Genomic DNA, 22,335 nt, shown 5'->3' with positions numbered 1-22,335 from the left:
ACGGAGGAGATGGAGCGGCTGGGGGCGAACGGCAGCTGCAGCAACGGTGGGTGCACCCCGGGGCGCGGGGGGAGACCGGGGGCTGAGCCTGCTGCGGGCTCACCCCGGCTTCAGGGTTCGCATTTGGGGTTGGGTATTTTTATTTTTAAGGGGCAGGAAGAGTTCTGCGTAGGACGGGGGAAAGTCCCTTCATTTACAAGGAGCGCAGAGCCCAGGCTGCGAGCACCGCGCAGCAGCGTGCCAGCCGCCCAGCAGCTGCAGAGGAGCTGCGTTTGAGTCTTTTTCCCTTACAGGGTGTCTAATCCGGGAGGTAACGAACCCCATCCCATGGCCCTGTGCCCTTTAGCACACCAGAGATTTCCACCCAGCTGAGGCAGAATTGCCCCCGTGTTTCCCAAGGAAATTGTTCCACAACGAAGGTGGTTTTTCCATTAGAAAAGCAACTCTGTTAGGGAAACTAATTCTAAGTCTTTAGAAACTAATTTCTAACTTTCCTTTAGAAAAAAAAAAAAAAGTTTGGAGCCAAATCCTGAGCTCTGTGTGCAGGGGACAGGGCTGGGGGCTGCAAAAGATTTGAGGCACTTTGTTGGGTAAGGAAGAGGTGGGACCCCTACTCGGGGAGCACTGTCAGCAGTTCAGCCATGGCACAGCCCCATCTGCCGAGAGGGATCCTTGCTCTGCAATCCCAGCATGTGTGGAGGCAGAAGACGAGTCTTTTAGTAGAAAGAAACTTTTCCTGACACTACCTAGCTGCTTTACTCCAGAAGACCACAGCCACACCACCTTTACTACACTCAGTTAAGACTGCAGGAGGGAGATGTGCTGGGTGTGGTAGGAACATGAGGGTAGGAGGAAGCTCAGCAATTTTCCCACCCACACAGCCACACACCTCAGCTGGGGACAGGTTCAGTGCTTTTGGTGTGGACAGCAGAGAACTGTGCCTGCTTTCAGCCCTCCCAACTCCAGCAGGACTTGGTGTCCTTCACAAGCACGCAGCTACACTGTGAGTAAGTGGAATAAAGCCATGGCAAAATAAAGCAATGCAGAGAAGAAACTTCAGTCCAGGATGAGCCTGTTGTCCTCATATGAGCAATCACATGGCTCTGCTCAGTACACAGAGCCAGGACAAATTTGCAGTTGCAAAATGCTGGCAGTGCTCCATGTTAAACTCAAAGCACTAAGCTGCAGGCAAGCTGGCAGATGCAGGGTTAGGTGACCAGGAAGCACCAAAGCCTTTGGATCAACAAGGCTGGGTGCTGGTAAGCTGAATGCTGCCATTTCCTTGGGAGATTATAGAGGCATCCAAAGTTTGAGCTGGAGGTGTCAAGAAGCTGGGTATGTGCACTTACGGTGACAACATGGCAGTCCCAGGGCTAGCAGAGGCACACTTGAAGGTCACATCAGTAATTCTGTTTTATCTCCCATGGTCTCACAGGGTCTCTGCTCACCCTTTCGTGCCTTTCCCACCACGTTGTGTGCCAGGTGATCAGTGGTGCTGATCCTGCTGGCTCAGTCCATGACAATGGGACTTCAGATACGTCCTGGGTAGCTCGGCTGGAAAGCAATTATGGATTCTACATCGGCTTGGGTCTGGCTGTCTTCTCCAGCTTCCTCATCGGAAGCAGCGTCATCCTCAAGAAGAAGGGGCTGCTACGGCTGGTGGAGAAGGGAGGCACCAGGGCAGGTAAGGCTTTTGTGGGGGCCAGGAAGGGGAGGTCTGGCTGCTCCCAGAACTGCATGCATTGTCTAAAGCCCAGCACCCAGAAGGTGACACCTCTGGGTACACGCACTAGCTTTTTATGAGCAGTGTAAATATGACTTCTGTGAATGTATTTTTGTGCACGGGACCTGGAGACCAGTGCTGTGCTGCAGCTGAGGAGCTACTTCATAAAGCCTCATGTTAGAAGGGCTCGGCTACAAGCAGCATTACCTGCCTTGCACCACAGACAGCAAGATGCACACACTGTGTGTTCAGGTGTGCACCCCTCAGAAGAGCAATACATGCCCACTGCTGCTCTTACACAGAAAAATGTCGGACTAGGACAAAGCAGACAATTGGAAGCTCTTTGAAATGTTTTTTGCACAATGCTGCAAATCACCACCATACCACAGTCTGGAGCAAAACAGCACAGCTTCATGATCCCACTCTTGCTGTTATTGATGCACTAGGAGGCTTTGCCACCAAGTCACTGAGACAAGAATGCATCCCCACGTGCTTTAATTGTATTAGCAGGAGCCATTTATTCATGCAGGACTACACGCCTGCAATTTGTGTAAGCCTTGGTTGTGGTTTTCAGAAGCGATACATCTGAGGTATGTTGCTCAGCACGTTGGCTGATAACTTTCTTCTAGCACCAAGGTCTTGGGGTGAGGTGTGTGTTTGTATGCATATGCATGGATGGGGAATGGTGGAGGAGCACTGCCTACAGCTGAATTGCACCGTGGAGTTGGACACAACCCATAAGCATTGCAAACATTTGCTCTAGCAGCAGCTTAAGTCCTACCTGGCAGGTGACCTACTTACATAACTACAAAATGATGATTAAAATACTACCGCTTCCCAGTCCTGGTCCGGGAGCAGCTCTTAAGTCATTTTTACAAAGGAAGCCAATATCACTGTCTCCACATGGTGACACAAATGCATGAAAAGGTAAATGACCATACATTCAACCCACAGGCAAGCAAAGCCACCAGTAGCACCTAAGCCACAGTCCAGTCTCAAGTCCGCTCCCATCCCCATCCCACACATTAAGCCATCCACATGTAAATGCCAAAATCACATGGGTTTGATTTTCAGCATTGTATTCACACAATGAAATATCAGTGCTGTTTCAGTTCTGCCAAGTTTCCCTCTTCTCCCTCCCCACATCAACTTCTCATGCAACAGCGCCAAGCTAGTAAAATGGAGCAAACCTCTCCCCCTATTTTTCAGAATATTTTACCAGGAATTGATGACAAAAATCATAGCCAACAAAGAATTCTCCAGAAACAAAAAAAAACCAGCAGTTTCTAAGGAATACCAAAACAATGTTTGAACTCCAGCATCTGTGAACTTAAGAAACCAGAGGATGAATTCTAGCAAAAAAAAAAAAAAAAAAAAAAAAAAAAAAAACAACTGCATATCTCAAGCTTTTCTTATCCACGTCTTCATCCTCTTTTTCCCTTTCTTTTCCCTTATCTCAGTCCTAGTACTTCAGCCCTGAGTGCATCCCATTTCTCCAATGGGGGGGGTCAAACAGTGCTGTTACTGACACTCCTGTAAGGCTGGACTTAGCAAGCACATGGGCTCTCTGACCCACTAAAAAGAGTTCACAATGTTAACAGGCTCAGGCTCCTACCATATAACATAACTTGAAGCTTAAGACCACAGCTGAGTTAGTTCCAACACAATATGACCATTTTTTCCTCATTTATACGCACGTTTTCCGTCATTGAATTTCAATGCCAGGAATCATTTGTCATCAGAAATGGTCACAAAGCAACAACTCCACATAAGACAACCTTAGAATTTCTGACAGTTTGGGCTGAAGCCCTACGACACAACACAACGCGCCAAAAAAGCGGAGCTCTTGTAGGACAGGATGCCCGGAGCCTTTACCACAATAATGCAACAACATGAACTACCACAACCTCAGACAACGCAACCAGCCAGCTCTCTCCTTTTATCTTTCACATAGCCATAACCTTGACTTGAGCTTGATTTAGAAAAAACTCATTGCCTTACCTTAGTACCCATGTGCAGGACTCCACAGCGAGCCAGTGGGGTGCAAGGTACAGCACAGCAGCTTCCCTGGGGAACAGCCTTTGGGTGGGGGGCACCCAGTGTGGAGCAGCCCCCTCTGTCCTTCATCCCTCTGCTCCATGATCCCTTCTCTCAGGGAACAGGGTGGGCAGGTCAGTGGGACATCCAAGATGAAGCACAATGAACCCACAGAACTTGAGCTAGGGCCTTCGTTACTGGGTCAGGGCACAGGGTCACCACGATGAACCAGTGAAGATGACCACTGCTGCCAGGGCTGAAGGGCAGCTGCTGCACCCCAAGCTGATAACCTCTGTTACTTTGGAGCAATGGATACCACTCCCTTTGCCACACAGGATTAAACAGCTGCTTTTATTGTATTGGCATCATCCAACCCCAAGCATCACTTTCTGTTCGTCCCTTTACCCAGCATAACTTTCATGCAGGATGGCATGTCTGCAGCTTCTGTCCTTCCAGGACATTTTTTTAGTCACACTTCTTGTAACTTATCCTCTCCAGAGGACCATTTGTCACCTCTTGCTCTGAAGAATGTTATCGTTAATTTCTGCGTATCTGTGTGCTTTGCTTCCCCAGGAGATGGAGGCCACGGCTACCTGAAGGACTGGCTCTGGTGGGCTGGCCTGTTAACCAGTAAGTAGAAGCTGTTTTCCTGGGTTTGCAGCTTTTCCAGGGTGTGTCCCTGTGCACGATGTGTGGAAGGAGTCCAGCATCTGGCAGCACGAGGCCTTATTGCTGATATTCCCCTGGGCCTCTTAAGGCAAGCAGAGGCAGCAGGCCTCACACTGTCTCTGTCACCATCCACCAGCCTTGCAGGAGGGCTGCAGTAGGATTTGTTAGCTCAGCTTTACCTCATCAAAAGCATGAAAAGCCAGATTTTAATAATGCAGCTGATTGGTATGCCTGTGTACCATGCACAGGGCAAACATCTCCTGTGGGTGCCTCAGGTCACCAGGAAAGGTTGTTGCTGCAGTATAGGGGAGATAATGAGGTGTTGGTAGCAGTTCCCTTCTTAAGGAAAATTGGTTTTCCCTTAGAACAAACCTCAAAGCCTTCACACACTGTAGCAGTAGAGCGTTCCTCCAAACCTGAGTCAGAACTGAGCAGAGAGCAGTAGTCTCACAAGAAGGTTCTTCAGAGCAATCTTCCTTAGCTCTCACCCCAGCAGCAGCTCAAGAGGCCCCCCAGGCTACAGCTCTCAATCCAGAGGACAAGGACAGCTCCACCAAAGGGTACCCCTACCCCTTGAGGGGACATTTATAGGTGGAGCAGCCTGTGCCTTCCCAGCTCCCAGGGCTGCCCACCCACTCGCTACAGCCCCTGATGGGCTCTAGCTGTGTGGCTGGGTTTGGGGCCTTAATGAGCTGACTGGGATTAGCTGTGACATGACCCAGCCCTGGCACCATCACCCCAGCCCTTCTGCTTGCATCACTTGCACCAGGGATGTTTTCACCACCATCTGACCCTGTTCAGAAGCTGCAAGAAACACCCTCGTAAAATCCCCTCTCTAGTAGACCTCTTGCTAGTCTGCAAGTCCTCAAGAGAAAGCACAAAAAGTATATTGTAATTCACTGGTGTTTGTTTTTCTTGTGTTTGTTTAGTGGGTGGAGGGGAAGCTGCCAACTTTGCTGCCTATGCCTTTGCTCCTGCGACTATTGTCACGCCTCTGGGAGCCCTGAGCGTGCTCATAAGGTGATTTACGTGTCCATGGCCTGCAGTTGGACATCTTTTATTTGCCTGCTTGTCTTTTAAGACAGGATGACTTGAAATAGTGCTAATATGGTTTATTCTGCCCAAAGGAAAGAATGTCTTGGTGTTTTCAAAAAAATACAGTAACAGTTGCTGTCCTTTGGGGGGATCATTCAGAAAACAATGAATTAAGTAGCATGCCCTTGAGATATTGCATGTGGCTGTGATTAGCAGCTGCACACAATTCCATGCAAAATTGTTGTAACTATCAGTGTTACTTCTTTCATTATCCTAGTTCTTTAGCCAGTAAAAATATACATCTCTCCCTATCTATATATATTTTCTTGTCATGAAGAGAACTAAAAATCTGAAAGTGTCAAAAATATTAAGCTTGATTTTTACTGTTTTTCTATGTTTGCCTTCTATTTACTGGGCTTTTAAGGTGCTCTGATATTGTGTCTTTAAAATTTTGCCTGTTGCCAAAATGGCTCCAAGTACTGAAGGTCATATGGAAGGACTGTTACTGTAAAATGCATGAGCAAATTGAGACTTAGGACTGCTGTGGTATCTTGTCCTAGAGTGTTTCACTTTTATACAAAACAGATAGATATTTTTTTGCAGACATATTGAGAACTACATTATGTTCAAGTTTCTCTGGACTTAATATTTCTGATATCAAGTTAAAATTAACATAGCTCTTTTGTGGTTACTTTTTTTCTCTCTATTGCAATGCTCCTTGAATTCACTTCTTTGGGCTCTAAAGGCTTCACAATGCCCAAAAGTTCACAAGTCAATCTGGAACCCCCGAAAATCTCTCTGAGGATGTGCTAACACATTAAGTATTTTTTCACCTTGCTGATATGTGAGCCATGATCTGCAGAGCTGCATCTCTGCAAGTCCAGATGCAATGTGAATATGTGTTAATATATTACAATCTAACAAAATTGTTACAAATCAGTGTCCTTGTATCATGTCTTTTACATTATTTTAGCTGTAAGGACTTTAAAGCACCATCAGACCTTGTTTTTCTGTTCTGTGCAGTGCCATCCTGTCGTCATATTTGCTTGGAGAGCGGCTCAACCTGCTGGGAAAGCTGGGCTGCATGCTGAGCCTTGTGGGCAGCACCATGATGGTGATACATGCTCCAGAGGATGAGGAGGTCACCACTCTGGATGAAATGTTGTCTAAGCTGAAAGAGCCAGGTATGTAGGAGGTTATTTTCTTTCTCAGGGTTTGACAGTAGGTACTGCTCAGGCACCCATACCTACTACCCAGATTTGAGTTGTTGTTTCTATTCCCCATTCAGGTTTCCTTGCTTATGCTGCAATCCTCTTGGCTGTGTGCTTCCTCCTGATCTTCTACCTCGCACCCCGCTATGGCCAGAGCAACATCCTCATCTACCTCACCATCTGCTCCGTGATCGGTGCCTTCTCTGTGTCCTCAGTCAAGGGCCTGGGTATTGCCATCAAGGGCTTCTTTGCTGACCAGCCTGTGCTGCAGCACCCACTGACATGGATCTTGGTCATCACACTGGTAGCGTCTATCACTACCCAAATTAACTACCTCAATAAGTCTCTAGACATTTTTAACACCTCACTGGTGTTTCCCATCTACTATGTGCTATTCACCACCATCGTCATCACAACTTCCATCATCCTCTTTAAGGAATGGGTCGCTATGACCGTAGTGGACATCATTGGGACAGTTTGTGGCTTCCTCACCATCATTTTGGGAGTTTTCTTACTCCATGCCTTCAAAGACATGGATGTCAGTTTAGGGAATCTGCCACAGATCCTCCAGAATGAGCAGCAGGCACCAGTCACCCGAGATGACAAGAACATCCTGATAGAGGTGGACAACTCCAGCATCGCTCCAGAGGATAAACCTAAAGTATTCATGATTTATACCTAGCACTTTGTATTCAAGTGTTTGAAGGTTGGGTGAAAACTGCTCTGACTGGGTTGATGTCAGTATTCCAGACGCTGTTGAGCAATTTAAAAAAGGAACAGCAAAGGCTAAAACCAGCAGTGTCTTATCCATGGTTTGGCAGAGTCAAGCCAAGGCTTTCAGTGGGTTGTAGACTGGATCTTTGTCATGGGGCATGCTTAATTGTCACCAGCCATTGAAAATGAAAATCTTCTTGAAATCAGATGCTCTAGGGACAAAGCCCCTCTTCGATGCCCCTTCCCATCTCTTATTGTTGGCAGGGCTAATGCTTGCTCTGCACTCCTTCCCCTGGGTGGAGATACCATTGATATGTTTATTTCCAGACCCTGATTAATTCACTGATTAGTGTTTTTCTGTTTGTTTGCTTTTTCCTTTCTAGACACTCGCATGAACTCTAAAATACACACCAGTATCTCAAACAGAGGTGAAAGAAAAGGACTGAAGGATGTACTCCTGCTATTCAGATTCTGCTCATCCATGTTTAATTATTTACTCTGCAAATATAAATTCAGAATAGTGGTAAAATATGGTGAATTTTGGAATAAGTGTTCACTGGCAGGATCCAAGCCATAAAGTGTTTATACAGGCATATGGAAGAGAAATCTTTTTACACTTTTGTTTTTGGTGAGGTGCAGGAGTTTCCCTGCAGCACAGTGTTAATTAGTTTTATGTGTTGTTGTTTGTTCTGATTTTTTTTTCCCTTAGGAACCGTAGTGCCTAGATTGTGTTGATGCTGTTGGTGAAGCTACAGAGCCTGATCTAGACCTCACCTGAGTGAAGGGCAGCCCCTGCTCAGGCTGGAGAGCTTTGACAGGTAAACCCCATGGCAGGAGAACACCTTCTGCAGGATTTTTTTGGGGTCAATGAAAAATATTTTCAGCCTGAAAGATCAAACAGGTGTAAATTTTAAGATTGTTTTTCTTAACAAATGTCTTAACCTTGGAGAACCCACCCAGCTCTTTGAGAGGTGGTATTTACTGTTGCTTTTCAGCTTTCCTATTACCTGTCCTACTATCATTTAAGCTGAAAAGTTGTTTTTGTTTAGAGGGAAGTCTGAGCTGCACATTAAAAGCCAAACAAGCCTAGGTGGGCGATGCTCTGCAGAGCTGTCAAGCTGCAGTTTATCCTAGAGTGGTCCCATCCACCCCCTCCATCTCTATGGATCTGATTTAAATGTTATATGAACTCCTGCTCTCAGGTCATTTTTCGACCTCCCACCCCCTTGTATTTGCATTGGTGGTGGGGATGAAGGGATGGAAGAAATAACATTTTGAGCTTGGAGGAGGAAAAGGGGAAAAAAAACCCTGCATTTAAAAGTTTCTCCCATTTTGCTGCTAGGTCCCATAGAACAGGGAGACTGGAGCCCATTTTCTCACAGCAGATCCTAAATCGGGAGCAGAAAAGCCTAATCCAGGTGTGCGGGGTTTACAGTCTGGAGGATGCTGCTGACCTCGTTTTAGCCAATCTGGATGTTACTAAAGAAACGTGACTTGCGGTTAGAGGTGGGAGGATACAAGCTCTTATTTTAATAACATTTCAGTACTTTTTTTTTTTTTTTTTAAGGTGTAAAGGGAAATAAAGACTTTTTCAAAAACCCTTGAAGGTGGATCTGAGAGATTAATGATTTCGCTGGTTTTACTGGTACAGCCCCAAAGGATGAACAAACTGAAGGAAAGCCGAACAAAGCGTAGAGCAACTAGGGCAGAGTAAGCCAGCAGCGCCCTCCTTCGGTCACAGAAAATAAGCCAAGTAATTCTCTCCAGCCTTAATTTTGGCATCCTAACTGGCGCAATGCTTTATTTTAGAAATAGACTGCAAATAGGACTCATTGCTCTCAGTGCCTAGAAATACATTTTAGGAATATTATTCCTCCAGAAATCCTACCATCTGTGGACAAAAGCCACATTTTAAATGAAGGACTGAACCAATGTTAAAAAAAAAAAACACAGTAACAGAACATTTGTTAATGACAACTGATAAATTTATTAAAAACTAGGCAAAAGGCACAATGAATTGCATTCTTCAAGTATTTGCATAGATGCACAGAGAGCATTATTGTAAACCTTTACTGTGTGGACATAAGAGAAAGTGAGATGTATTTTTGTACATGTTCTTCCAAGTAACATTGCATTTAAAAAAAAATAATCATATTTTAGCATCTTTATTCCTCCTACAGTTCCCCTATTATTGTTCATTCAACTGGCACACACGTGAAAATTTGATAGGACTTAAAAAAAAAAAAAAAAAAAAAACCTTTTAGAGATTTTAGGATATTCCAGTAATAAGTTTTCCATCAGGGTTTGGGCATCTCTAGATGTTCTCCAAGCTTTGTATATATGAGGACGTTTCTTATAAGCTTGACCCCATGCTCACATGGAATGCAGTAAAAATATTCTTACTGATTTTTGGTGGTCATTTGATAAAGATCAGGGGCTGTAGCAGAAATACACTGTTGTCTGCAGTTAAAAAATCCAGTTCTGGTTGAATCTGTACTAACTACAGCAGACACTGTATGCACCCAGCTTACTGCAGACAAGACTGCTGGGTCTCCACCTGTGAGCAGTAAACAACAAATCTGGGGGTTTGAATATAGCTTGTTTACATGTAAAATAACCCAACTATAGAAAAAGACAATATAAAGATTAGAAAGGTAAAGCCTTTCACCTGACAGCCATTATTTCAGAGAGGAGTAATTTAGGCTGGTTTCTTTTTTGGGCATACAGAAAGCAAGAAAAAGTCCAAAATGATCAAGATAAGGAATAATCAACCGGAAATTCAAGATACACCCTGTATGCTGTTTCCTTGTGAAGAAAGAGGTAGTAAAGTTGTGAAAAATGGTGTGGTTTCAGTCATCCTACAGATACACTGCTAAAAATAACTTAATGAGTGCTCAAGGCTTTGTCTGTTGCTGTTGGTTCTTCTCCCTCCTCCCTCGACCCCATCAGCAGAGCTTTGGTAAACAGAACCATCAGAACAACATTTCTTTTTCTTTAAGCCAATAATACAATTTCTCACATGTGCAGCAGCAAGCACACTGTTTGAAGAGTTGTCCATAACAAAATCACACACAACACCATATTATTACAACCATAGCTCCAGAACTCATTGTGTTCTCCTAGAAAATAACTTAAAGGAAAAAGAGGAAAAAAAAAGAAAAAGTAAAAAAGAAAAAATGGCATAACCAAAGGTCTTAATTTAAAACCCTGAGGAAGAAAACTTACAAAACCCCAAACAATTAGGAGAAAAAAACAAATTCAGAAGGGAGGGTCCTCAGAGTTAGAACCATCAGCTGCTTAAAGTGCACATGGACAGCTCTCTCCATCTGAGTCCTTGAGAAAAATCCGTGGAGTAAATAAGCTATGCTAAAAAAGCACCATGTGTCATATTAATATTTCTGCTGTCTTACCACCTGGGCAACATTAAGGTAGATTTCTCACTGGTATGGGAGCAGACAGCCTGTGCTGAATTATTGCTCAGCACAGACCAAAATCCTGAAAAGACACATGCAAAAGTGTCTACTGATTATCTGTGGTACCGCATGGTGGAGAGGAGGTTTCAGCACTGCTTTTGCTGTGCTTCCTTCTGGCCATTTGCTCCATGTCTTGGCTGGAGAGTGTCCCTGTCGTACCTTGGTTGTGTCCCAATGACACGGATGAGAGTGCATGAGCCATGCTGCTGATGCTGTCAGGTCCTACAGCACCAAGACAAGATAAGCAAGTGCTGGAGGACAGACAGGCTGCAAAGCCCTTGCTGAAGATGGTTTTATGGTGAAATAATTAATACACTCTATTAAAGCTAACCAGATTCCACAGTGACTCACAAATGATTTTAACCAGTAATATTCCCATGGTTTGCTCTCTGTTGTGGCCCAGTTTGCCAGCCACTGTAAACTGAATAAATTGAAGAAAGTTATCAACAGCTGCCTCCTGGTCTCCCAAGAGGCAATGGTTTCTGTATAGCACCAACATATGCTTCTGCAGCTGCTTGGATGGGCTGAGAAAGCAAACAGGGCTTGCTCTTACATGAAAACCCATCAGGGCCATCACCTGCACTGCCTGAAAACACTTAAATAACTGTTAAAACCACCTGAAGCCCGCATCACCCCATCCCTGCATTGGATATTGCACAATAATATATAAATACCGTATAAACAAGTCATCCCTATATGGAAAAGGATATTAGCAGATAGGGGTTCAGCTTGGCGTGTACCAGCTCAGTTCCTGGGCACACTCCTGCCAAGCCTGACTGCAGCTTGTTGAGTCACATAGGAAACAGATGAAACCAAGGGAGAGGAACTGAGAAATCATCTGTGGCCCTTGATTGTGGTTTTTTTTGTTGTTGTTTGTTTGTTTTTTTGGGTGACGAAGGCCATTCAGTCCCTTGTGAAGGCTAGAGTCAGCTGGGAACAGACTGGTTCATGGGTGCACACGGAAGCCCGACTGTCCCGCTCTCAAGAAGTTTCCTGCTCCAGCTGTCCCGACACTGGTATTCTGGATGAGACAGAAAATAGGGAAAAGAGAGGGGTGAGCACTGATGAAAGAGAAAAGGCTTTCCTGAGCTTCTGCTACAGGAGGCTGGGGAAGGCTGTCCCCATTCAACACTGCACATTCACCCTAATGGGTCACATAGGAAACTATGCTGCTCTCTGCCCATAGCACGATGATGTTCATGCAGGATTTGTCACTTTAACAGCCAGCCTCAAGTATGGTTCAGGCTGGAGGCTAAACCTATGGTGTGTAGAGTGGAGGTGTTTTGTCTTAAGGGGTCCAGATTGCTAGAGCTGAACTCAGCAGCATAAAGTGCCTTATTAATTTTTCTTGTTAAGGACAATTTTGATAAACGTTCCTCAGAGAAAGCATATCAGAGTGGCTGGAGAGTGTTCCTGACCCTTAGAGGGTCCTCAAGCTTTGTCTGGGCCTTCCTGTGTTGCTGCTCTTCATTTTGCATCACACCTTGACTCCCTCTGCTCAGCCCTACTTGCATGAAAACTTTATCTGAGGAAGTGCCCAGGGATGTGGAGAACTGAATCAGTTGTTCCAGAATGTGGCATGGCTGCTTAAAGTGCCTGCACCGAGCAGTTCTTGGAGCCTGATCCCTTTTAGGATCAGTCACATTTGCTGCAGGATTTAGGATCAGGCATATTGTTTGACACAATAAATGCTTCATACATACTAAGTGAAAACAGAGGCCTCTGCAACAAAGCCATGCAACACAACAGCCTTTCCACTGCCACCCGCTGGGGCTGTGCAGAGGTGTTTGACAGCATGAGAGTGAGGTTACACCCCCAACAGTCAGACCACGTCCTGTCAGTGAGGGCTTGTGGCCTTGTCACCACGCTCAGTGCCCACCTGCCCCGCAGGCTGCAGCTGTCCTGGCGTCCTGGGGCGGGCAGGAGGCAGCGGGAGGGCAGGGCTGTCCCCGGGCCTTCCTCTGGTTCTGTTCGGGACTGGGTTGGCTGGCAAAGCTCTTTGGGGTGGCTGTGGCCTAGAAACGTCCTACACAAGAAAGAAACAGTTTTGAGTTGTCAGCCCAGAGAGACATCCGACCTGAAAGCAGAAAGAATTCTTGTATTCACTTCACAAGGCCTGAGCTTCTGAGCATGGCCACAGGTCCTTCAGACCTCTTGGGTTTTTAATTTTTGAGAAGTCAGAGACAGAAGGCTGGGTATGCTGCTGCCCAGCTTGAGGTCTCTGCTTTGGAGTTAGCACAGTGATAGTACAATCTAATGGCTGCGTGGTGCAAAGCAGGAGAAACCTTATAGACCAGGCAGGAGGCCCCACCACACCTCAGCCCACAGCATCTCTGCATGAGACAAAGGACTGATGGAAAAACCACGATTACCTCCTGGCATGCAAAGACCTCTCTCTCTCCGACACAGGGAGGGTGTACAGGAGCTGCTGCTATTGCTTATAATATTTGTGCAGGGGATTAGTGGTTTTCAATCTGTAGCTTTTCAACTATCAAGTTTCAATGAAGACCAGATGGTTTTAGGCTGCTGGGCAGCTGGCGTCTAACCAAGCACAACCAAACAGGATGACATGGTTACCTTGCTTTGCCTCCTAAATGAAGCTGTGGGCTGAAAGCACATTATGTTATAGCTGCTAAGGGATCCAAAAGTTTTGAGTCTTGAATTTTCCATGCAATTGGGAAAACTATATTCTAGAGCCTTTAAATTATACACATTATTGATGCATCTGAAGTTGGAAGTGAGTTTCACGTGCATACATTCACTACACGATAGTGAACTTCACATAGGATGTACGGGCATGGCCATACAATGACTGTCAACCCTGCGCACATATGTTTGCCCATACACAAACATACTCTCAGACCTCCTACATTCAGTTATTATTTTGTTTGTTCACACAGCTGTCCCTAATAGGATACTCTGAGCATTATATTTTCCATTTGTCTAATGAATTTCAGCATAAAGCATGCCCCTGGGGAGAAGTTAGCCACACGAGAGCTAACTGACTGTTGTTGCTTAGTTTCTGTGCTAAGTCACTAGCTTACAGGTGTTGATTTAATAAACACAGCTGCATTCAAACTTGGAGGGCACCCAAAAACCCTGCAATCTCCTTAGACTATGTATAAACACAATGTTTGGTGGCTGTATCGGCTGATGTCTGGGGATTAACTGCTCTCCAAGAACCTTGCCCTATGACTGCAGGAGGGAGAAAGCAGGCTAAACACCACCAAGAGCTGGGTCCAAAGAGCTCATATTGGGACTGCAAGTAAGCAAATCTGGCAAATGCTGCAAATGTCTAGGAAGGACACAGACACTAGCAAACAGTGAAATTGATGACTTCCTCTCTATATCTTCTAGATCTTGTGGCTCTTCTCCAACCCAGAAATGGCAAGGTTGCTTTTGGAAATCCTAGGACAAATGTCCTGTCTAGTAGGTCTGACATATAAAGAGACTGGATGTGTTGGAGAGGGAACACAATGGAGACTGTGGGGAACTTGTCAACAAGCAGCTGGGAAGGATACCTATTCCTTATTGATTAGAGTCAGCTTCCTGCTTTTGTTTTAGTTTTCTTTCCTGCCGAAGTGCCGGCTGTTCATAGGAACAATGGAGCTAGAAACAAATCCCATTCAATAAAATATTTTGGTTTTGTTTTCCTCTATATCCTTTGGAGAGACTGCCTGAGCCAGCCTCCTGCTTTCCCCTACAACTGAGGCCTTTTCTTCTCTTCTGAGCCTAACAAAATAAAGCTAGTTGGGGAATATTTTGGTAAAATGGATTTAAGTCAGTCTGAGTGATTTGCAATTTTTTCACAAGCATGTGGGATCTTTATTAAGCTTAGAAAAAAAACACCAGCAAGAGAAGTAAATAAGTACCCCATAGCCTTAAAACCCTCAAAGTAACTTGTGGTTAGGATGCTCCCATAAGGCAGGGTCAGTCTGGGTAAAGTCTTACATTTCCTACGCAACGTACTAATGGTCCCATTTTTGTTCCTCATCCAAATAAAAAATAATTTGCTCCATGTATTCTTTGTGAAACAAAATATGTTTCACAATGCTGATACTGACAAAAGGGCTTTCAAAGAATTGTAAACACTTTAAAAGCCAGAGTTTATGGTAACTTAAGACAAAGAAATATCTTTGAACAGCCCAAGGCTCCAAATATGCATTTGCTCTGCAGATTAAAAAATGTTTAGATGACCTTGGTAAAGGGAATACCACCTCGTGATCGAGGTTACCTGACTTCAGCTCCAGCTCAGAGGTATCTGGGGACCTGAACTAGTAATTGTGTGTGCTAACAGCCAGCACAGCCATTGTCAGCTACACAACAAAGCAAGAAGGACCCCGAATTACTGTATCCCACCCACAACATCAGGGTTAAAGGGGCTTCACTCAGAACAAACCTCCCCATCCAACCATATCTGTAGGATGGCAGAATGACCTCATACCTGAGAGCCTGGTGGCTTGGGGGCAGGAGGTGCTGGCCTGCTCGGGGGTGTCCGCCAGGTGACGTCCTTTGCTGGTGCCAGCTGTGCCACCCCAGCAGGTTTCCCCATGCTGTGGTTGTAGCCGTTGGAGAAGGCAGACGGCTGCTGCATATTTATTTGGAGGCAGGGAGGTGGCCGGGGAGGAGGTTTTGATGGGATTTCAGGGATATCAATCACCTGTGCAGAAGAGCCACAAATCCCAGGAGATGATATGTCCACCTCAAATGACCTCTTTACTCTCTACTATTCTTTTGAGGATCTACGTGAGGTCTTTCAGTCACATAGCAGGAAATATCAGCTGCAACACCTGGGTGTTATGTGTCTAGTAGGTGTTGATTAGACAGACTAGGACAATTTGGGATATTGTGAGGTAGAAACAGGAAATGAGAGAACAGACTATCTCAGGCATTAGCACTGTAAATAGCTCTTGCAAATCAATCCAGGTTTGCGATTGCTGCAGTTTTGAAAGGGGGGATGTGACAGGAGAGAATCCATCAGGACAGACAGGTGGCCACAGGCCTGGCCAGGTCCCATCTCTCTCCTTGTAAGAAACAGCTGGAAGTAGATGCTATGCTCAGCTCCCACTGACTTTCAGCCATGGGGCACATCTGTCTATTTTCCTCATTCTTTGAAAAATCCACCCCTTAACTACAGTTTGAAAGGGAACCAAATCCCACTTTGTAGGGCAGCTGCAGCTCCCCTGGGAAGTGGAAGGTGACGTTGCCTCTACCTTTCTCTGCATCTGAGGGGTTTTCAGCTTGAAGGCAGGGTTCGCATGGCCATTTCCAGAGGTGTCACTGACAGTCAGAGAAAGAAAAGAATAAGAGTTATTTCCTGGATTTTTCTCATTTTTCTTTGTTGTATTTTGTTATAATTTAACCAAAGTCAAAGAATGAGAAGCAAATACTGACTATACCAGCAAATCAATACAGTTATACTCCTCACAACCACTGCAATTTCTCTTCTGTGCTGACACTGAAAGGGAGCGGATGGAAGCAGACAAGGCACAGCACTGATCATTTACCTGAACTGCGGGGCCTTCTTTTGAGAACAGATGACAAATTTATTCCAGCATTTCAGATAATACAACAGAAGCATGATTCCAATGAGAAGGAGAATGGGAGCCAGGATTGCCAGAGTTATCACTGCTGCTGAAGAGCCTGGGGGAAAGAAAACACAGTTTGTTAAATGGGAAATCCTCTGCTTCTAATTTAACCCAAGTCTTTCTGAAGTGCCATCACAGTGAGTTGAACCCACTCACCTTCTGGCATGGGAGGGCCACTGTCCATGCTTCCTCCTCTCCCCTGCTTGTTGCAAAATGGGGGAGCCCATCCCGGGTTGCAGTGGCAGTTCTTGTTGTTGTTGCAGACCTGGGGAGGAAAGACTCAGAGACTCAGTGCAGTGTTTAATTTCATTCTGTGGAACAGCTGCCATTTGCTCCCTGTAACCTGAAGGGCCATATAAGAGGGAACAGACTGAGAATGAAAGAATGGGATGGGTCCTGCTCACTGTTGGGCACATCCCGGGGCCTCCCAAGTTTTCTGCTAGAAACGTTAGCAAAAGCTCTAAAGTATTCCCACCACCCTTTTCTTTCCATCCTCTGGGGGAACAGCAGAGCAGAGTTTCGGATAAACTGTTCTAAACATGAGTTTTTACTTTCTCTTAGTAAGCCTGATCTTTTTGGATTCAGCCTCAACTGGGCCCAGAAGATTAGAGCAGAAAATACATCAAACATGGCATGAAGTTGCAAACTAATAACTAGGAAGCAGAAATCCAGAGTGAACCTAAGTGTGGTATCAGAACTGAGCCAAACAACCATGCACAGATGAATGGCAGCCCGTCCTGCTTCAGCCTGAAATGGAGACAAAAAGGAAGACGCCTACCCCATTGCCATGGCACTTCTTGCTACAGCTTTCAGACTCGAAGATGGTGGATGTGTTCTGGCAGCGTCCCTCAAAGCAAACCTGCAGAGAAAGAATCCCAAAAGCTCAGTGTAAGCCCTTTGGGTTGCATACTATATGACTGCCTCATGTTTGTTTGTGATTTGCAGCCTCCCAGACACCCTGGAACACAACTAATACCACAGAGAGAACAAAACTTTCCCAGGCAAACTTTTAATCACTATTCTAAATCTCAGCAAACACACATTGGAGAGAGGAGTGGGAGCTCAAAAGTAAATATATTGGTCATATCCATGTGGCAAGTCTGTGGTGGAGCTCTTGGGTGTCTTGATTTCTAATCATGTATCTCATCTCTAAGACAGCCTCAACAAACTAGCAACCCCCTAATTTTGCATTGGCCCACTCTTCATCTGGCAAAGACTTAAGGAATGGCCTTTGGTTTGCCTTCTTCCACTGCTCAGAAACATCTAAGAAATTAATTTCTAACAAACATAATAATCCCCTAAAAAGACATTAGACATCAGAAATGAATGCCTTAAAACCACAAAGCCTTGAACCTCCCCACACCATTACAGGCAGGACTGTACCTACATGATGGCTCCCGCATTTTGTTCCTGTCAGCACCAAGCCAGGGTCCAGCATCTCCTTGTCTTCATTCTCAGATCTGTGCACATGGGTCCCTCGGCACTTCACCTGTATCCTCTGCTGTGAGATGGTTGTGTCTATGGCCACGGCATTGGGCTGCAGGGGTTTGGAAGCATAGCTCTGGCACTGGATCTTCCCACATTTAGCATCTCTGATTTCAAAGGAAGGGCTAAGTGATTATTTCTGGCTTTTTGAATGTTTTGCAGGCTTCAACTCTATGCATAAGTTCAAGCAGCAGTGTTGAGGAATGGCTGGCTCAATGACAAAAGAGCAAGCACCTCCCGGGGCTAGCCCAAGCATCAGTGTTTGAAGGGTACTGATAGTATCACTTCGCTGTCCCCATGGTAGGCCAGCCTCAGAAAAAAAATCACAGAGAAGACTGAGAAGCTTTTGTCTCGGTACTATGTTAGAAAACTACATTTCCGCTTACAGGATTGAAAATCCCCTGTTCCTGTGCTTCAAAAAAATACCAACTGAATGTTTTAAATACAAAGGACAGGGAAAATGGTAAACTTAGAGTCCTTATGACTGAAGCATTAAGTCCTACCAGGAAGCAACTGGTTTCCCAGGGGTATGAGAGGGACTGAAACCAAAGCATGGCTCAGTTTAGTCTACTGGCCCATAATTTTGTAATATGTGAAAAGATCTTCTCCAGCCAGCAACTGTTCTCTACCTTTTCTCGCACTTCCTGTAGTTGCCGTAGGTGTCCTTCCCACAGTTCCCGTAGGTGTCTCCGGCGGCATTAACGTTCTCAAAACAAATATCTGGTGCTGGCGTTGCTCCTGCATGGGAGAAACTCATGTGGCTGGTCTCTGTGGAGCCTGGCAGCCCACCTCACCCTATGCCAACTACCCAGCTGTCCTTTTTCTGTCATGGTTTGAGCATGGGAAATTTTTGCTGCCTCCTCCAAGCAAGAAAGGCTGGAGAGAAGGTTCCTTAGGCTTTGTCACTGATAACATATATGCAAGGTACTACTGCCTTACACAGAGTGAATAACAGCAGGATACTACATAATATTGCCAGTTCAAAGGAAAAGATGTTTCACTGCAAGTAGTGTCCTTACCAGGCCCCCACAGCTGCAAGCACTGGTCTTCATACGTGAGGCACATGCCACTGTAGCAATATGCCCTTCCTCCTTCGCAAGAAGCCCCATCAATTTGGTAAGAGTTGGGGGGACAAAATGGTGACTGGCCAGTGCAGTATTCTGGGAGGTCACACAGTCCTGACTGTTCCCTGCAGAGAGTTCCCGGAGACATCAGCTAAAGAGGTACAAAGGGAAAAAATGGAATTATGGTTTGACTCCTTGCTGATTTCGTGTTTGCATGATGTCTCTAATGTAGGTAAGAAAAGAAAAAACCTTCATCCTTTCATCCACCTCGTGCTAGGTTTTCTGAGGTCAGCAGTGATCCAAATGACTCTGTAACTTCATTAGCTGTGTGAGCTGTGTAGAATCAAATTGGTGACTGGATCTCTTCCCTAGGCGAGGATGAGATCACGCACAGAAAATAAGGCTGCCAGATCTCAAGGGAATGCTGCTCCATCTCTCTGTACCCAAGGGTGGGATCTGATACACCTAAATGGTTTCTGACAGATGCATGCTTGTGTAATCTGTTCTCCAACATCCCCCTCCCCCATCTGGGAAGTCTGATTCAGTATTTGCCTGTCATCTCTGCTGGTGACATTTTCCTAATGTGTAACTTAGATCTCCCTTGCTATGAGTTTACCATGGATGCAGAGGAAGGCCATACACAATTACATCTAGGAGGTTTATTTAAGTTTCTTTTGAAGGGAGTGAGAGTCTAGATGGATTCCTGCAAAATTATTTTTTCACATGTTCAGAATAGGTCACTACAAGCATGCAGTTCACATGCAAGCATAAAAATGAGCTGAAAAGAAATGTTTGTCTATGCTCATTTTGGAAAGGATTTGGAGACAGACTCTATTTGGCTGTGTTTGCTCACATTTCCCCTCTGTTTCACCTTCATGTACCTACCACTGTTATTCCCTCTCCTCTTTTAGAAAAACCCAGAAAGCTCACCTTGCACTGATGACAGCAGCTGCCATGGGCACATTCGGCACCCAGCTTTAGGGTGCAGTTGTTGGCATTGCAGCAAGGGTTATTGCATTCCTGGAAGACAGCAAGATGCAACAGTTTACAAGGCAGATGTTCAAGACAAGAATAGTGTCAGAGCATTGAAGCGCGAGGGTGAGAAGATGAATTATATTCAGTGTCAGCCTTTCTTCCACAACAGGCTCATGAAACAACATTTGCTGGTTTACACTATTGCATAATCATATCCTCTGTTGGATGGACTGGGTACGATAGGCTATGCTCATTACCTCTGGTGAGTCTGGGCTGCTGGCTTCAGCACCCTTTTGGCTTACTAGTCAAAGTTTGGGTTTGGAGAAGCAAGATCCAATTCTAAGAGAAGCCTCATCGTTATCAAAAATGGAGCAGTAGTTAAAGTGCACTTAAAGATGCATGAAAATGCAACGTGTAGAAAGATATATTTTTTTTAATGAAGCTTTCATCAGCTCTGTTTTATCATGGATTGCACCATCCCTGAGTTCTGGGATGCACTGTACTGTGCGCTGTAAATTTAGTTAGGTATTTTAATATCTATATGATATGATACTTTTCAACCTTGATTACATTGCATATACATTTACATATAGGACAGGTATGCATATCTCCTGCACAAAGAAAAGCTGCTACCATATCACATAACTGTATTTACCAAATACGTAATAAAATCATTGTGTCCCAGCTAAGCCCCAGATGGTTGGATCTGAACAACTGTTACCTCCACCTCTCCACAGTCACACTCCTCCCCCTCTTCCAAGTAGCCGTTTCCACATTTCTTCCCTCCATACAAATTCTTGGTGTCTGGCATGTTGGAGAGGCACATCCCTCCACCAGACTGCAGATACTTCTCCAGCTCTTTCCTGTTGCACTGGTTGAACACCTTGGGGAATGGGTGCCTGAATGCAGAAAAACATCATGACAGTTCGAGGCAAGGGTTCAGAGCACCAAAAATGAGCAGATGCCAATATGTACCTGCATGTGTTCACTGCTCATCTGAACATTTTCCATATTTGGAGGAAATGCATCACATAAAAGAAGGTATTCAGTGGAGACAATTTTGTTAAAAACTGCTGAACCTCAAAGGGGAAGGGCTTGAGGAAACAGGGAATATGGCTTAAAGTGAATGTGTTCAGCTGTCGTTTTTACGTGACTGAAATATGAAAGCTGTTGTCGTTCCTCATCCAAAATGAGCTTTAGAATCCTGGTGGTTTCCAGAGTCATTCTCACTTCCTTTTTCTCTAGAAGCCAGTTACTCTTTCCCTTTCAAATACTGGTTTTCGGTGTCTTACTGAAAGCCATATTCTGGAGACAGCAAGCAACAGATCTGTTTTCATATCTCCTTAGTTGGAAACATAGCTCAATCACTGTGCCTTTTAATAAAATCAGTGATCAGTTCTTTCCTGAAGTAACCCTTTTTCCTCTCTTCTCCACATTATAACATGTTATCTTTTCTGGGAGATTCTTTAGAAACCCTGTCAACTATTTATGCATTTCATGTGCAACACAGCAATGAAACCACCATAAACACCTATGTGCCAAGCTGACACACCATAACATGTTTTGGTCACCCTTCATTTCTTTGTGCTTGCTGGCAATAGCCAGACAGTTCAGGTTTTGGAGAAGGATGCATGTGTGTGCACTAAACTTGCTTTGGAGTGACAGATTGCTTGGTAGGACACAGGGGGAAGCACAAACTCAGAGATGAAGGCCTGAGACAGTCTTTCAGGAAAAAAGATAGGAAAACTTGACTTTATAACAGTGAAGAACATCAAGCAGACCCACCTCATCATTCTGCATTTCTAGTTCTTCCTCCCCTAAGCCCCCTGCATTTCCCAGTGAGACCCAGTAAGCCAGACTCACCCAATTGCAGAAGCCATGATGCAGCCTCCATCCTCCGCACGGGTAGCACAGCAGCCAGCAGAATCGTGATTCATGCCAAAGTTGTGTCCCATCTCATGGGCAATGGTAGCAGCAACACCAATGGCATTTTCAGAGTGGTCCTGTGCAAGGTCAAAGAGGCAAGTCAGCATTTCACCTGTGCCTGTCCCATGCACCTCGGGGTCATTTTTCAATGCTACTTGTAGCAAACATCTGCTGAAGGTATTTCTGCCTGTGAGCAGATGAGCTACAGGCCTTCAGAGGAAATATTTTATTCCTGGGATTTAGGAGGCACCTGTTGCATATATTCACTGCTGGCAAGAAACATCACATTAGGCATTAGCAATAACTTACCATGTTCACTCCTCCTGACTGGAAATAAGAGCACATGGACATCACGGGAGCCAAGCCTACTGTGGTACCTTGGAAGGACACACCCCTAAAATCAACCCAGAAAGAGCATGAAATGGCACTGAGGCA

The 22,335-nt window shown here is 45.1% G+C and overlaps 2 protein-coding genes across 2 annotated transcripts in view; one reads left to right on the top strand and one right to left on the bottom strand.

Moving 5' to 3' along the window:
* Positions 1-7,357, top strand: NIPAL4 (NIPA like domain containing 4). The gene is made up of 6 exons (XM_032197028.1): positions 1-46; positions 1,436-1,684; positions 4,334-4,390; positions 5,359-5,449; positions 6,488-6,648; positions 6,753-7,357. Exons 1-6 carry the CDS (start codon positions 10-12, stop codon positions 7,355-7,357), a joined length of 1,200 nt encoding a protein of 399 aa, XP_032052919.1. The 5' UTR covers positions 1-9.
* Positions 7,358-9,506: 2,149 nt separating this feature from the next.
* ADAM19 (ADAM metallopeptidase domain 19) overlaps positions 9,507-22,335 on the bottom strand; it is a 31,860-nt gene continuing 19,031 nt past the window's right edge. The window contains exons 10-23 of the mRNA XM_032196864.1: positions 22,210-22,294; positions 21,838-21,977; positions 20,696-20,873; positions 19,930-20,019; positions 18,955-19,150; positions 18,565-18,673; positions 17,838-18,042; positions 17,229-17,309; positions 16,607-16,715; positions 16,370-16,505; positions 16,076-16,142; positions 15,307-15,522; positions 12,742-12,888; positions 9,507-11,883 (exon numbers count right to left, since the gene is read on the bottom strand). Of these exons, the coding sequence (XP_032052755.1) occupies positions 11,809-11,883; positions 12,742-12,888; positions 15,307-15,522; positions 16,076-16,142; positions 16,370-16,505; positions 16,607-16,715; positions 17,229-17,309; positions 17,838-18,042; positions 18,565-18,673; positions 18,955-19,150; positions 19,930-20,019; positions 20,696-20,873; positions 21,838-21,977; positions 22,210-22,294 (1,834 nt within the window). The 3' untranslated portion in view covers positions 9,507-11,808. The remainder of the gene's footprint in view (positions 11,884-12,741; positions 12,889-15,306; positions 15,523-16,075; positions 16,143-16,369; positions 16,506-16,606; positions 16,716-17,228; positions 17,310-17,837; positions 18,043-18,564; positions 18,674-18,954; positions 19,151-19,929; positions 20,020-20,695; positions 20,874-21,837; positions 21,978-22,209; positions 22,295-22,335) is intronic.

The sequence above is a fragment of the Aythya fuligula genome, chromosome 14, assembly GCF_009819795.1.
Source record: "Aythya fuligula isolate bAytFul2 chromosome 14, bAytFul2.pri, whole genome shotgun sequence".
Classification (NCBI taxonomy): Eukaryota; Metazoa; Chordata; class Aves; order Anseriformes; family Anatidae; genus Aythya; species Aythya fuligula.
Note: the sequence above shows the minus strand (reverse complement) of the source record. Positions and strands in the feature narration are given on the sequence as shown.